Here is a 13,875-nt window from a genome sequence, read left to right on the forward strand (position 1 = left end):
AGAATCACTGCATTAGCTGAAACCTTCCATACGATACAGTGTGACATAACTTTCACCACTTAATTGCTTACCGACACCTAAACTCGAATAATTCAGTCGGCACAGTGCATATATAAAAGAGCCGTTTAATTATATGCAGCACTTAGTAAGAAAGAACACACCAAACAAGTAACTTTTAAAAGAACCACACAGTCTTAGTTCGATAAGCTTACCAAGGCTGAAACAACAGTGTTTGAAAGAGCACCGCATACTACGATGTAAATAAACATAGCTACATACACACAAATTCCAAGTGATTATCATTTACTGCACTCATTAATACGATAATCTCGTTTTATGAATAAGTAAATTCACCGTTTTTCTAAAATATTGGAGTAAACATTTTACCAAAAAAAGCACATTTTTTTAGACTAATATGTACATATCTGCTTCGTTATTATATTATAGGCAAAATATGCATGGACGGACACTAACTCAGACATTATTTGAACGCATAACGAATGAATAGTTTCTATCTAAATGTGGTTCTAGAATATAATGGTTCTAATAAAACTTTTATATTCTTTTCACAATTATTCTAGAATACTAATAATAAAAAAAAACTTTTCATATAAACATAACTATAGCGAAAGCACACTAATACGTACCTTTTCCAGCATAGGATCTGGCGAGTTCTTTACAGTCATAGTCAGAGAAAAATTTATAAAATCAACACTGTAAAAATTACATCTTATTTTTAAGGGTCATCATATTATTCTCTCATTCACAAGAATACGTGTTCAACAGTCTGCATTCCTAGAAAGCATTATTTCTCTCTCTATAAATATATCGAATTCCAACCTTCAAAACACAGAATATATGAGGATAAAAGGGTTAGATAAACACACTTTCAAGTTTTGTAGAGAGTGAATCTCTCCTTGCCTTGCTAACTAAAAACTACTTTCATAAAACCATTTAAATATCAAATTCATTTATATCTATAAACACACAGAGAGTCAAGATGGAATGATCAAGCTACCCGCCCCACTTAATTTGATCTTTGTTTTTTAATCCAGATATCATTGTGCTGATTTATATCATTAACATTGTTAAAGTTGACGCGCAAAGTAAAACGATAAAAATGTGATTCATTGATATTCTGAAATTTCTGGCTCCATTACATTCGTCTTCCGCACAGTAACATTTTTCCCAGTACACTCCATTTTCTTTATAGCCCCAGTCACAGCCCCAGTTATTTCCTCGTTCTGACACTTGAGCACATCGACGAATCACAGTGCGCCATCTACCGTCCCCTGTTACACCACAAATTCGACCATTAATCAAAAATGCTTGCTAAACAGAAAAAGAACAAATTACAAAACCAGTATTACTAAAACTACACGAATTTCTATGCAAGATATTTTCTTTCCAAAGAAGAAGAGAATGGACTTGAAATAATCTCAAGCTTTCACTACCCCAATACTTAAAATTGCTCTACCTAATGGAGAGAATTTATATATATATACTAAATCTTGCAGCTTCTTAACAATCACGGAGTTAACGGAAAATTAATTTTATTCTTGTATAAAGTTGTGAAATCTTTCCATTGATATATATATACTCAAAAGTTTTTCACACTTCATACATACATATCCACACACATATACTTACAAATAAACCCTCTAGGACTTTGTTGGATACTTTTGTAACAGAAAGTTCCAGGTGTTACAGCTTCTTCTCCAAGACAGTCAATTGCTATATTTCTCTCTGTATCAAAATGTTCGTAAGCTCCACATTGGTCTTCTCCATCGGATTCCTGGTCTGAGCTACATTGAAAGCAACGGATGGCACTGGCTGAAAAACAAACACAAAAAACAACAGAAGTCTACCACTTCCATGTCTCCTTTAACATGTGTCCTCCTGCAATTAATAAATATGTATGGTGGGCATTTTAGGGGTGTCTTAAACTATACATTGTTAAATAATCTATTGAATTTTCCAGGTAACTAATGAGAGATTGGAGGATTTATCTTACATATTGTCTAATGATGGTAAGTTTCATGTATTTCATGTACATAAACTACAGCAGGGCGTAATTATCCTGAACTGTTAAACTTGTAAATAAGGAAAAACTGTAATTCTTTTTATTTCTGTACAATTTCCCTAAGGGTAACTGGCAAGAGAAAGTACTTAACACCTGTATATGACCTGAATTTGCTGAAATTATAAATAATTTGACGCCCTTTTTATAAAAATAATCATCATCTTTTAATACTCCATTACGTTGATCCATTAGTTTCATTTAGAATGTTATTGTTACATTTTCATAAAAATATTTCATGAACAACGAAACTACCTGTGAACAGTTGCAATAAATTAAGCTGTAAAATAAGAATAAAGTGTAAATGTAGCGTTTTTTTGAGAAATTAGTACTTTCTGTAAATTACAAGCAAGAACACAATGTAATATACAAGATAATTATGTTTTTTACGCAATAAAATCTTAGAATACTTAACATTCTTATTCAAAAAATAAATGTGAAGCCCAATTTATAATTCGATTTATCACTTGTCACTGAGTTATACCAGTTTCTGTGAATTCCCTGCCTCATCAGTAAACCCCGGACAAGGGCAAATTGAAAGAATAAGAATAAACTTCGTATAGTGGTGGAGTGTATATTATATGTAAACAGTTTGTTGGCTGAATAATTCCAATGAATAAATTAGTAGCATCAACGTGTACATAAAATTACGACTGTTAATTTAAATCAGTACGCTCTAGCGTTGGTACGGTTGGTATACGTAACTCATTTAGAAATGTATAGATGGCGCGTATGTCACGTATTTCTACATAACCGTTACGTTTCAAACCAAAGTAAACTGAAATGTAACGTAGGACATTGATTTATTATGTAAGAAATTAATACATTCTAGGTTAATAAAACAAACAACCAAATAAAACATAATACAAATAGCTTTTTCTTTACGTTACAAATACTATACACCTTGCTAGTATTATGTCATTAATGAAATATCACACAGATACTTTTAAACATTTTAAATTTTAGTCAAAATGTTGTTCATACATTATATTTTAATATATATATATAGACGGAGCTAAATATGTATAACGCTAGTCCAAAAGAAGGCATAAAAATGATAAAGAGGAAATTTATAGTTAAGTCGTTAAGTTCATACTAGCAAAGTCAATAATATTTTTTTTCCACACAACAGCTTATTGAAAAATTGCTGAGTTACGAAATAAATCTAACGTTAGGCCTAAATATTCTTTTCACCTACCTGGCAAAAACGTTAACAGAATGATGAAATAAAACACCAATACACTGACCACAATAAAATACTTCATTTTTTTACTTTTAAAGACGTTTACTCACTGAAATGTCTTTTCAATAAAGCTTTTAAAATTCGTTAAGTGATAATTTAACTGTGCAGATTGACTTCAGACGTTTAGGCTACTCCACCCAGCAATGTCCTACCTATCAGGTGTGCACTATTTTCGTACGGTTGCAGGTAAGATGGCGGCGAAGCAGTAACATATAACGTCGGGAAAGCCTTGCGTGACTGCCACGGGTCAGTGTTTGTGGCTTTGAACTGCAAAGTAACGCTACGGCGGAAGCACGGTATCTGCATTAGAATAAATAGGATACTCACTTTGTACCGGAGTTAGAACTTAATCTTCTAACCACAAATATGAAAGTTTTGGTTTTTGCTTGTTTAGATCAAACTGAAGTCAACAGCCTCTTTACGTAAAATGAATGAACCTATCAAGAACACTGAATTCGGAAAAATAAGGTGACAAACGACTTGAATTATGCATAATAATTCTTTAATAAGATTCTTACTGCCTTGTTGAATATATGTGAGGCTGTGAAACACAACAGGTATTTTATTTACACAGATTAAATCAATACCGTGGAGGAGTGTTTCGGAATTACTGTGAACGTCATTGAAACTGATTTACAAACATCTAACAAATTGTATGTATAAAATGTAACTTAATTTTTCACTCAATTGAAGTTCATTGAAACTTAATGTCAAAAATACCCAGTAGCGCGTAATTAACAAAAATAATGCAGAACAACTGATTTCTTCTTTTCTTTTCTTTTTGTAGCCAAACTAGGATTTCAAATCAATTCTTCAGAAAGTCCAAATAAAGTGAATGAAATAAAACTAAAAGTACAAACTTTGTCATATTTTCGATTTCAGTTAAACAAAAGCTACTTATAGGAGATTATCAAAAATTATAAAGATTAAGTACTAAATCAATATTTTACGTGTTTATTTGAATAAAAAAATAAACAAGTACATCATCTCTGAAATTTAGACACTTCTATCATATAGAAATATCTTTCATAGAGCCTTGCAAAAACTTGTTGTTGTTTAAGTTAAAATGAGTGCTCTGAAGTGTAAAATTCAGGCGTATTATGTGTTTCCTACCTCTAAGCTAATATAAAAAAATCAGAATTTATTTACATATTGTTTGTGTATGTAATCTTGATATAGAATATTGGTCAAGGGAGCCACAAAGTTCCTTTCACTTTAGTTACTCAGAGAAATGGGTTATTCATTTAGGGTGTCACATACTCTTTCGTGAGACAGGTTACGTTACAGTAGGACATAACACATAGTAGAATAAATACTGTATAGAAATAGATAGATAGAGCTCGTCTTCCCACTGGCAAGTCAGGTTATGCTCCAAGGATATCACTTCCCATTTTGTGAATTGAGAGTGCCCGTCAGTCACGTGGACAGTGTCTGTGTCCTGAGAAGAATGGCATTGTTGTTTTTCGTATATAATTCTGTGTTTCTCAGCTTGAAACAAGATTAGATTTTTAACAGAAATATACATAGTTTTCAACAGATTCACTTGATTTACAGAACTCTCCAGTAAAAGCGCCATCCACAATACACTTGTCCTTGTTTGTTGTTTCAGAGTGTTGTACATTGTGGCCAATCGCTTTCTTATCTTCAAACTCATTTGAGGTCTAAGAATTCAGATTTTGGCTCTGCAAAACATTTTCTGACGAGAACCCTGTTATTCTGCTGTTTCCTACCCAATTACTCTAATGTAAATCAGTGAAACTTAGAATAACACAGAAATATGGTTGTATAATAAGGAACATTTGTTTACGTACTATAAATATTTTTCTGCACTGTCTTTTCGTTCGTTACTTGTGTGCTATATAGCAATAATAATATAAACATTATCCATTGGTAATCCTATACTGAGAACAAGCTGGTGTAAATGTTAGAGATGTAGCCGCAACTGCGAGAGAAAACACTAACGTCAAACAGTCAATGCTTGACAAAAATTGCATAGAAGTTAATCATACTCATCTCAATGTAATTTACTGTTAACATTAGAGTGATATAAATTTAAGCTTAAAATTCACTAAGAAAAGTATTAAGATATATTTAAAATGTTAATATTTTGGTAAAAGTGGGGGGATATGAAATATGTCACTCCATAAATAAAAACTGAGGATATATATATATATATTCTTACAATACCCTCTTTTTTTAAATACGACTCCGACTGGCAACATATATAATAATCGAAGTATTTAGCTAGTACATTAAATGTTTTATGCGACTTCTAAGGCTTTAAGGAGAAAGAAATAGCGTAAAACTAAATTGTATTTTACAACTTGTGAACAAAACACATTTTTGTGTACGTGAAAGTCTAAGCGCAATGTTTTCAAATTAAACATGGCTGTTGCTGCAGGTAATATATGACGTATAATAGAGATGAGATAATATTTGTTTAAAAACAACCAGTTGAGTGGAATTCAATAATGAGATCAAATATGTACAATACGCTTTTCTTTGGTAAAAGTTATTTTATGTAATCTATTATGCCTTAGCGATGGAGATTTCTGTCATCTTTATTATGATAAAAAAACAAACAAACACACACACACACACACACACACATCACTTACTCTCCGTTAGACGAGCATAAATGGTATGAATTTCAACACTGCATTCATCATTGTAATTCTATAACATTTGCAGATCATACCAATGACGAATGGGGTGCAATCGAACGAGACATCTTTTGACACTTATTATCGCGATAAAAGACGGCCCAACCAAATGTTAGGTGAAAGTACCCCTAGAGTGGTGGCTATTCCATGTAAATTCTGATTTCTTTAATTTGTAAAATAAATTTTTCATCCATTGGCTGTGTTTGTTTTACGTCCATTTTATCATTATTTTGAAGCAACTGACGCTCGAGAAAGAAACGGAATCACAAAATATAATAACATAAATTAGATTTTGTTTGTTTGTTCTTAGAGTAAATTCATGTTTGGCTATCTGCCGTGTCTACCGCAGGAAAACGAACCCTGGATTTTAGCGTTGTAAGTCCGTAAACTTACCAAGTCCCATCGGGGGACACATAAGTTAGGTTACAAAATACATACCAATGCTAGTTGGAAGCAATAGCTTACGAACATATTGGCTTTTAGGACAATAATAGAAAATGAGTTATCCAATGTATACAAATTATCAAAGAGAGAGTTGATTTTTAGCCGCCTACACCAACTGATTGTAAAGCTCAGAGGTTAAAAATTAATATTTTAGATTAATATCATTGTTTTCTAGAAATGCTGTTAGTTCAAGAATAATAAATATTAAGGTTTATAAACAATGAACAACTATATATATATATTTTAAGCATTATTTTACTCGAATGTTCTCATTTATAAACGTGGTACATTGTGGAAATGTCGAAGAAAATATCTGAAAAACAAGTGCTTCAGTGACTCATACGATTTATTGTTACATAAATACAGTTTTGCTACAACAAGACGGTACCGGATAAGTTAATATTTCAAAGTCACGAGACTTTTCTTTCACCTAAGACAGGTATAATGTATATCTACGCGCCCAATGACCCAAAATAAACCTGAGGAGATAGAAAAGAACAAATCTGAGAAAAGACGAATGTAGTTCCTTAAGTCAAAGAAAATTGGAATAAGGAAGTGATATCAATACGCAATATAAAATAAATGTTAAGTGTTATATAGAAATTACATTAATCGATGACAATGGAAAATCGACGTAACGAGTACAACTAGCTATCACATGAGTTAAGCCTATATTGTTATAATTAGTCTTGTTCTCACATAATCTTTCGACCACGTAACAACATCGGATCCACAGTAACGTCAAGACTCAGTCGCTCCATTGTTGTAGCTTTCTGCTACTTTCTTACTTTTCGAAAAAATCTCAAGGTGCTAGCAAAGTTTCCATGGTGTTTATATAGAGTAACGAATTATACAAACGTCTTTATCACGTTTTGTGAAATTCTTGTAAAGTTTTAAAATGGACGGGTATTATATATCTGAATCCGGACGGATTCTTTCAAAAAACAAGTTTTCGATATCACAGCAGTTCAGAGTTTCTGACTGACAGTTTCTAAAAATCGCAGTCTTACCAAAAAAAAAAAAAAAAGATACATATTTCTATTATAACTGACTCCAACTCTATCTGTATAGAACACTACACAATTTATATGACAAATTGTCGTATATTCTTCTCAGAAATAAGCCAGCACTTGTAGACTATTCAGGCACTGTCTTATGGAAGTCAATTCATTTTGCAATTAAACTGTAAACAAAACAATGTCGCATCACTTAAATACAGACTCGTTCTGTAAAAATATAATGGGTCAAAACAAAGATTACACTTAACAGAAACAAAAGCTTTGGTAAATTTCTGTATACACTGGTAGCACTATTACAACCGTCTTTGCTATTACAGGTGCAAGTTTCAACAAATACGTCAAACGTTCCTGTTCTCATGAGACAGTAAGATTCATCTCCAGTTCCTTCTCCAGGTGATCCCAAGAAAGCACAAGAACGAATATAGCGCCACTGTCCATACACTGAAAAAAAAAAGTGACATTACAAAATAATAATAATATTATTTCATAACTTTGTTTAACGCAAACTGGAGTTTATTATGTGTAATTGGCAGGGGCCTGGACATGGAGTTGAGTGCACGGTGATTGTAGTAGGCATAGGTCTAGGCACCCAATCAAGTGGGCCTGGGCACACAGTTATTATGTAAAAATCTGTAATAGCGAAATATTGAGCTAATAAAGTTACATTCTGAAGATATAGGTCGTGATTTTATTTACGTTTATGGAAATGTCTGTCACAAAATTGAAAGTAATACTTCGATTAAGCTTTCATACACTACGGATGACCCCACCCCCTTATAAAAGTTTTGGGTTTTGGGGTCACACCCATTAGAGTTTTTCAGTCTCTTGTCCAGCGCCGCAGCAAGAAATCTCGGGGCCTGGGTGCAAGGAGGTGTGTGTACTGCCTTTATCTGTTTTTCAGTTAGAACTTATTGTGTCTCTGTTCTTGTTTGCACAAAAATTTGAAATCTCAACGTTTCCTGTTCATATTTATATTCCAAAATTTACAACTTAATATTTTATGCGTCACGTAATGTCAGCTTTAGTGTTATCTTAAAATAACATAATGTGGAGACATGTCAATGCTGTAGGACTTGTAATATTATAATGATTCATTTTGTATACATTCCTATTTTACTCAATTCATTATTTCGTTCTTGCTTTCGGTCTATGTGCACGGTTTTTCATTATTAAGCGTCCCATTTAGATATCACCTCTGTAGAGGTGTAACTTCCACAAAATGATTCGTGCTCTGTGATAAAAATGAGTGCCCAGTTAAATTTCCCCCAAAAAATCATTGTAATATACATTCTAAGCCTTTTCTTCACATACATCTTTGTATAAGCTACACTAGAATAAAGTTTTTATTAGTCAGTTGTATGATTAATTGTATATTAAAATAAAAAATAACTATAGATTCTAACTAAAAAATAACTCTAAATTCATGAAACCGATTTTATCTAACAAAGCCCCCAGTGTCTCAGCCGTAAGTCTGAGGGCTTATAACGCTAACAAATCGGGTTTTGTTACCTACAGTGGACACAGCACAGATGGTCTGTTGAGTAACTTTATGTTTAACAACAAACACATAAATCCTTTTTAAAAGCATTTTTCACAAAATTAACACATGCACGTTAGTTTTGATTCAGCTGGGTAGATTTAGGTTAGTCCAAAATCCATATACGAATCTAACAATGAAAATATACTTCTTAAGTGTAAAAGTCAATAACAATAAATAATAGTAATATTCAAAATTATTTGTAATATTATTGTCGATAATATTAATGAAACTAACTTGAAGGTGAAGTGGACATGTCATGAGTTACAAAATAAAAAAAACTTTAAATACCAATTTTTCATACATATGTTTTATCACTGATTCTCTAAAAAAGGGTGTAAATTTAGACATGCCAGCTTGCTAGTAAATAAAAATACTTGAAAGAGGGTAAAGGTGTGGATATGATCATCTATTTATCTATCTAATGTTACCTTTCTGGCGCATTTTTCTACACATTGTGGCTTTCATTCCTGGCAAGTGTTCGAAGGAATAGACACTGCAGTCAGTGATAGGAAGAGAGGTGTTATCAAACGGATCAGCACATCTAGGATCAAGATCAGATCGACATCTCCAGCATTTAATAGCCGATACTAGAAGCAGGACGGATGGAACATTTTGAGAGAATATCGTGACAAGACAACAAAAAGTTCATTCGTTTTTTAAAGTTATGATAAAGTAGTTTCTTTAAAAACTTTAACCGAAGGTTGTTCTCACACACAAAAAAGCCACTAATATATACTGTACTTAACTGTCTTAGGCAAGTTAAAATCAGAATGAATTTATTCGCACGATTAAGAAATAAAAAAGGAAAAGTTAAAGTGAGTTTATAGATTGCTAAATACGAAACAGCATATACAGTATTTTATTAAAGTACAAAATTTGCTTTTGAAAGGAAAATATTTTTTGCCAGTAATTTCGTTAAAGCCTATTACATGTTATTATTATTTAATTTTAATGTTTTGCTCATCATAAGTTGTTAATATACTTAATCTAAGGTACTTACAGATATTTAGACAAATTTCAAAATTATAATGCGTATACATATGATGAAAAAGTACGAAAATAATATTTCGTGGAACCTTAAAAAATACATGTGACAGTCAGCATCAATTTCATAATAAATAAGCGCAAGATTTATAAAACATACTACATTATGCATCATTATAAAAACGATGTTTATTATCTTATATAGAAAAATATTTTCATCCCTAAAATCGAATGCTTTAAGCTTCTTCTACACTTTAGGCTAATTTGTGTGGTTTTAGTTACATTAAAACATATGTTTAAATAATCGTACAGGTGAAACAGACCATAGTTACAGAAATGATTTAACCGGAAAATAATTTTAATTTTATTCAACACTGCTCAAGCATTGAATACGTTTTTGTGGAAGGAGATACTTGTGTAACACAGACAGTTTTATTAAATATTTGCCTTACGGTGGCTCAGCGGCAAGTCTGAAGGCTTATAACGCTAAAATATATCGGGTTTTGATATTCGCGGTGACTACGGCACAGATAGCTCATTGTGTAGCTGTGTGCTTAATAAGAAACGATTAAATATTTTTACTCTAGAAATTAAGAAACGTTTGAAAGATATATAAATTCTCAGTGTAACATTTCAATTTTGCAATTGTAAGTTAACGAATTCACAAACATATGAAGTGATAAATTCTAGAAACTTTTGAGTGAAAGTGAAGAGTAATAATGTATAACAATATGTTAATCACATTATATCTGGGATAGTTAAGACTGGAATTTGTTAAGTAGTTGCCTAAATTACATATAAACAACTTTGCTTTGTTGTTGTTAAGCGCAAAGCCATACAATTGACTGGATATCTGTGCTCTATTGTAACTCGATTTTTAGCGTTACAAGCCTTCAGACTTACCGTTGAGCCATGGGGGTGGGGTGGGGGGGTGACATATAAGACAAACCACTCATGTGATGAAATAACACTTCTTTAAAACAATTCCTTAGAAAGTGAGAAAATAAGATAAATTATATCACTGTTTAAAAGGCATAAACTTCTTGTACACCCCACATAAAATAATATTATTAGTAAGTGTTCTCAGTTGTATCTTATAGTTACGATCATTTGAGGAATTTATATACTAGCAAAAATATAACAAGGTAGATATAAGTTTACATAAATAGAAAACAAATTACATGTATTGGCTTCCTTCAAACGAGAAAATATATATATACTACTAGTAGTACGTGAAAGGACTTTAATACGGATCACTTTTCAAATAAACAAATATATACTTAGGTATGTATGTTGATAGTATTTTGTGGTATTCATTGTTTTTGTTTTATAGTTTTGTATTTATTCATTTAATTGGATGCAGAATATGAATTCTTTTTTGTAACTACTCATCCTAATTTATCATTTAACTGAACATTGAAAGATCGCTATATCTGAAGTGCCTGAGGTACAATTATTCCATTTAGAAATAGTTGTTACACTGTTTGGGCAAAGGAAACTTTATTTACAATAGCTGAGTTTCACTTCGTCCAGCAACGTTACTAATTACATATATACGTTAGGTTACATAGCCTACTTGCTAATAGTAATATTAAGGCTTGGAGCGCGTCGTTTTGAGTTTGAGTTTGACTTTGAGTCTCTTCTACGTTCCACTGATCCCATTTACTATCTCGGTAACCCTAATAACATCAAAAGCACTTACCTTGAATGGTCAGAAATACTACAACAAATAAAACTGTAACGCTTAAAATAATTTCACGGATCCTCAACATTTTAAATTGTACTCGTGAACTAAGTAAATGCCTGAAAATCAACACTCCCTACAACTAAACCTTAAACGTAAAAGACTTGCATGTATACCGTCACATTCCGTGGAGTTTCACGTGACTCTAACACTGAACCAATAAAAAGTGCTTGTCAGGAGTTTCGCCATTTTGTTACGGGAACACACCTGTCATAGCCAGTTATGCCAGTAAGTGTGTATAGGGAAAGCCAAAAATTGTAAAAAAACAACAGTTTGCATTAATAAAAGCTAAATTGTCATATCTATAAAATAAAAATACTGCATATCAAACAATATTTTTTAAAGTCATCTTAAGAACTTGCGTCACTTCTTTTAGAGAATGAGTTATTTTCATCAATGATAGATATAAAATATGAATAATATTTAAGAGTTACTTCTTACTGTGCATAATAATTGAAACATAGCATCATAAAAAGTGTACGTCATTTGTTTTTATGGTTTGAGTTATTTTCTTTAATGATATATACAAAGTATGTAAAAGTAATTTTCTACTGCGCGTAATAACCTAAAAGTAATGAATAGCAGAGCAACAGCAACAAGTGTAAACATCTTTAATGAATATTTCGGAATTACACATATTCCATCTTCAGTAAGTTTATGAAGATGACAAATTGAACATTCTTTAGAACATTTACTAATATAAAAATGCAATGAATGGTGTCAGAAAAATTATGAAACATTCAATTAAAGAGAGAGAGAGAGCTATTTGAATAAAGCAAGGGGGAACGAGTTTGAATTTCTATTGAGGCTTGGATTTTTGTTCACAATATGTAGTTCATGATAAGCATATCCAGAAGTTAGAATTGAAAAGTTTTCTAAGGAAATGGAGTGGGATGACGTTTCGTTGTAAGAATATATTTTCAATTTCATAACGTAAAATTCACTTTTGAAAGTGAAAATCAAAACAAATATTCTTTTCTTGACGTTCAAGTTCAAGAACGAGACAAAGAATTTAGCACCTCCGTTTACAGAAAGAAAATGTTTAGTAGTTTGTACTCAAGCTTTGAAAATTTTCTGCCAAAAACATTCAAATTAAACTCAGTCTTAATTCTTCTTTGTAGGGCCTACTCGATCTCCTCGGATTACATCTCTATTCATAATTAAATAATTTTACTTCAGAACACCTTAAGAAAAAATGGGCATCCTTCATCCTTAGTAGAAAGAAAACATAACTTGTAACTTTCTTACTAAGAAAATAACTCCACCGAATAATATCCAAACATGTTCCAAATTCCCTCTAACACTTGTTATTCCTCACCTTGGAAAACAGTTGTATTGTTAAAACTCAACTCAACAAGCTACTCATCTTCTATGCCCAGATTAAACTCCGTATTGTCTTCAAATATACATGTAGTAGTTGTAAAGCCATCTACAAAAGTAAGAGTTCTCGTCATTTACAAATACGCGTCTTGGAATGGAACACATGGGAGTTTCTAACAGAACTGGACTTAAACTTCAGACTCCACTTAACGCCCCTATATATTCTCACAACAAAACGTCACCCCACTTCATTTTCTTAGAAGACTTTTCAATTCTAACTTCTGGATACAATTATCACAAACTATTGATAAAAGAAAGTCTAGATATTATGAACGAAAATCCAAGCCTCAATAGAAATTCATACTCTTTCCCCTTGCTTTATTCAAATAGCTCTCTCTCTCTTTTTAATCGAATGTTTCATAATTTTTCTGACACCTTTCATTGTAATTTCATATTAGTAATTGTTCTAAAGATTGTTCAATTTGTCATTTTCATAGACTTGCTGAAGATGGAATATGTGTAATTCCGAAACGTTCATTAAAAATATTTACAATTGTTGCCGTTGCTCTACTATTCATTATTCGACTTCGTTTTATACCAAATGTATCAATAACTTAAAATAATTATTATATTTTATGTGTACTGATTGGCAATAAATAATAGGTAAGTACAGTTATAAACCTGGTGATCAGAAATCGTGTTTCAAAATGCTCTATATGTTACCTATTAGTTACAAATCGGAGATAATTCGAACCGTTTTTATTTAATTTGTACAAATTGTTGTTGGTTTGAACTTTCAAATTTTTATTAATAATTTTTTATTTAGATAAGATTGTTT

The 13,875-nt window shown here is 31.8% G+C and overlaps 2 protein-coding genes across 3 annotated transcripts; both read right to left on the reverse strand.

Moving 5' to 3' along the window:
* Nucleotides 1–6: 6 nt before the first annotated feature.
* LOC106464797 lies at nt 7–3,676 on the reverse strand. Of its 2 annotated transcripts, none has more exons than XM_022392590.1 (3): nt 3,476–3,676; nt 1,651–1,833; nt 7–1,292 (listed from the first exon to the last, which is right to left on the reverse strand). In XM_022392590.1, exons 1-3 carry the CDS (start codon nt 3,627–3,629, stop codon nt 1,072–1,074), a joined length of 558 nt encoding a protein of 185 aa, XP_022248298.1. In that variant the 5' UTR covers nt 3,630–3,676; the 3' UTR covers nt 7–1,071. The 2 variants fall into 2 exon arrangements, with proteins under 2 accessions (XP_022248298.1, XP_013780409.1); XM_013924955.2 differs by lacking the exon at nt 3,476–3,676 and adding an exon at nt 3,279–3,469.
* Nucleotides 3,677–6,770: 3,094 nt separating this feature from the next.
* LOC106464798 lies at nt 6,771–11,896 on the reverse strand. Its single transcript, XM_013924956.2, has 3 exons — nt 11,676–11,896; nt 9,418–9,576; nt 6,771–7,890 (listed from the first exon to the last, which is right to left on the reverse strand). The coding sequence occupies exons 1-3, from the start codon at nt 11,743–11,745 to the stop codon at nt 7,640–7,642; spliced, it is 480 nt and encodes a 159-aa protein (XP_013780410.1). The 5' UTR covers nt 11,746–11,896; the 3' UTR covers nt 6,771–7,639.
* Nucleotides 11,897–13,875: the final 1,979 nt, after the last annotated feature.

This window comes from Limulus polyphemus, unplaced genomic scaffold (assembly GCF_000517525.1).
Source record: "Limulus polyphemus unplaced genomic scaffold, Limulus_polyphemus-2.1.2 Scaffold1745, whole genome shotgun sequence".
Lineage (NCBI taxonomy): Eukaryota > Metazoa > Arthropoda > Merostomata > Xiphosura > Limulidae > Limulus > Limulus polyphemus.

Bases quoted from the DNA above. Each gene is read 5' to 3' on its own strand.
- LOC106464798 (XM_013924956.2), bottom strand. From the start codon at position 11,745: ATGTTGAGGATCCGTGAAATTATTTTAAGCGTTACAGTTTTATTTGTT. The intron at 9,577-11,675 runs GTAAGTGCTTTT...TCCTGCTTCTAG, and splicing joins AGTATTTCTGACCATTCAAG to TATCGGCTATTAAATGCTGG. The intron at 7,891-9,417 runs GTAACATTAGAT...TTTTTTTTTCAG, and splicing joins TAGAAAAATGCGCCAGAAAG to TGTATGGACAGTGGCGCTAT.
- LOC106464797 (XM_022392590.1), bottom strand. From the start codon at position 3,629: ATGCAGATACCGTGCTTCCGCCGTAGCGTTACTTTGCAGTTCAAAGCC. The intron at 1,834-3,475 runs GTAGGACATTGC...TTTGTTTTTCAG, and splicing joins AAATAGTGCACACCTGATAG to CCAGTGCCATCCGTTGCTTT. The intron at 1,293-1,650 runs GTAAGTATATGT...GTGGTGTAACAG, and splicing joins AAGTCCTAGAGGGTTTATTT to GGGACGGTAGATGGCGCACT.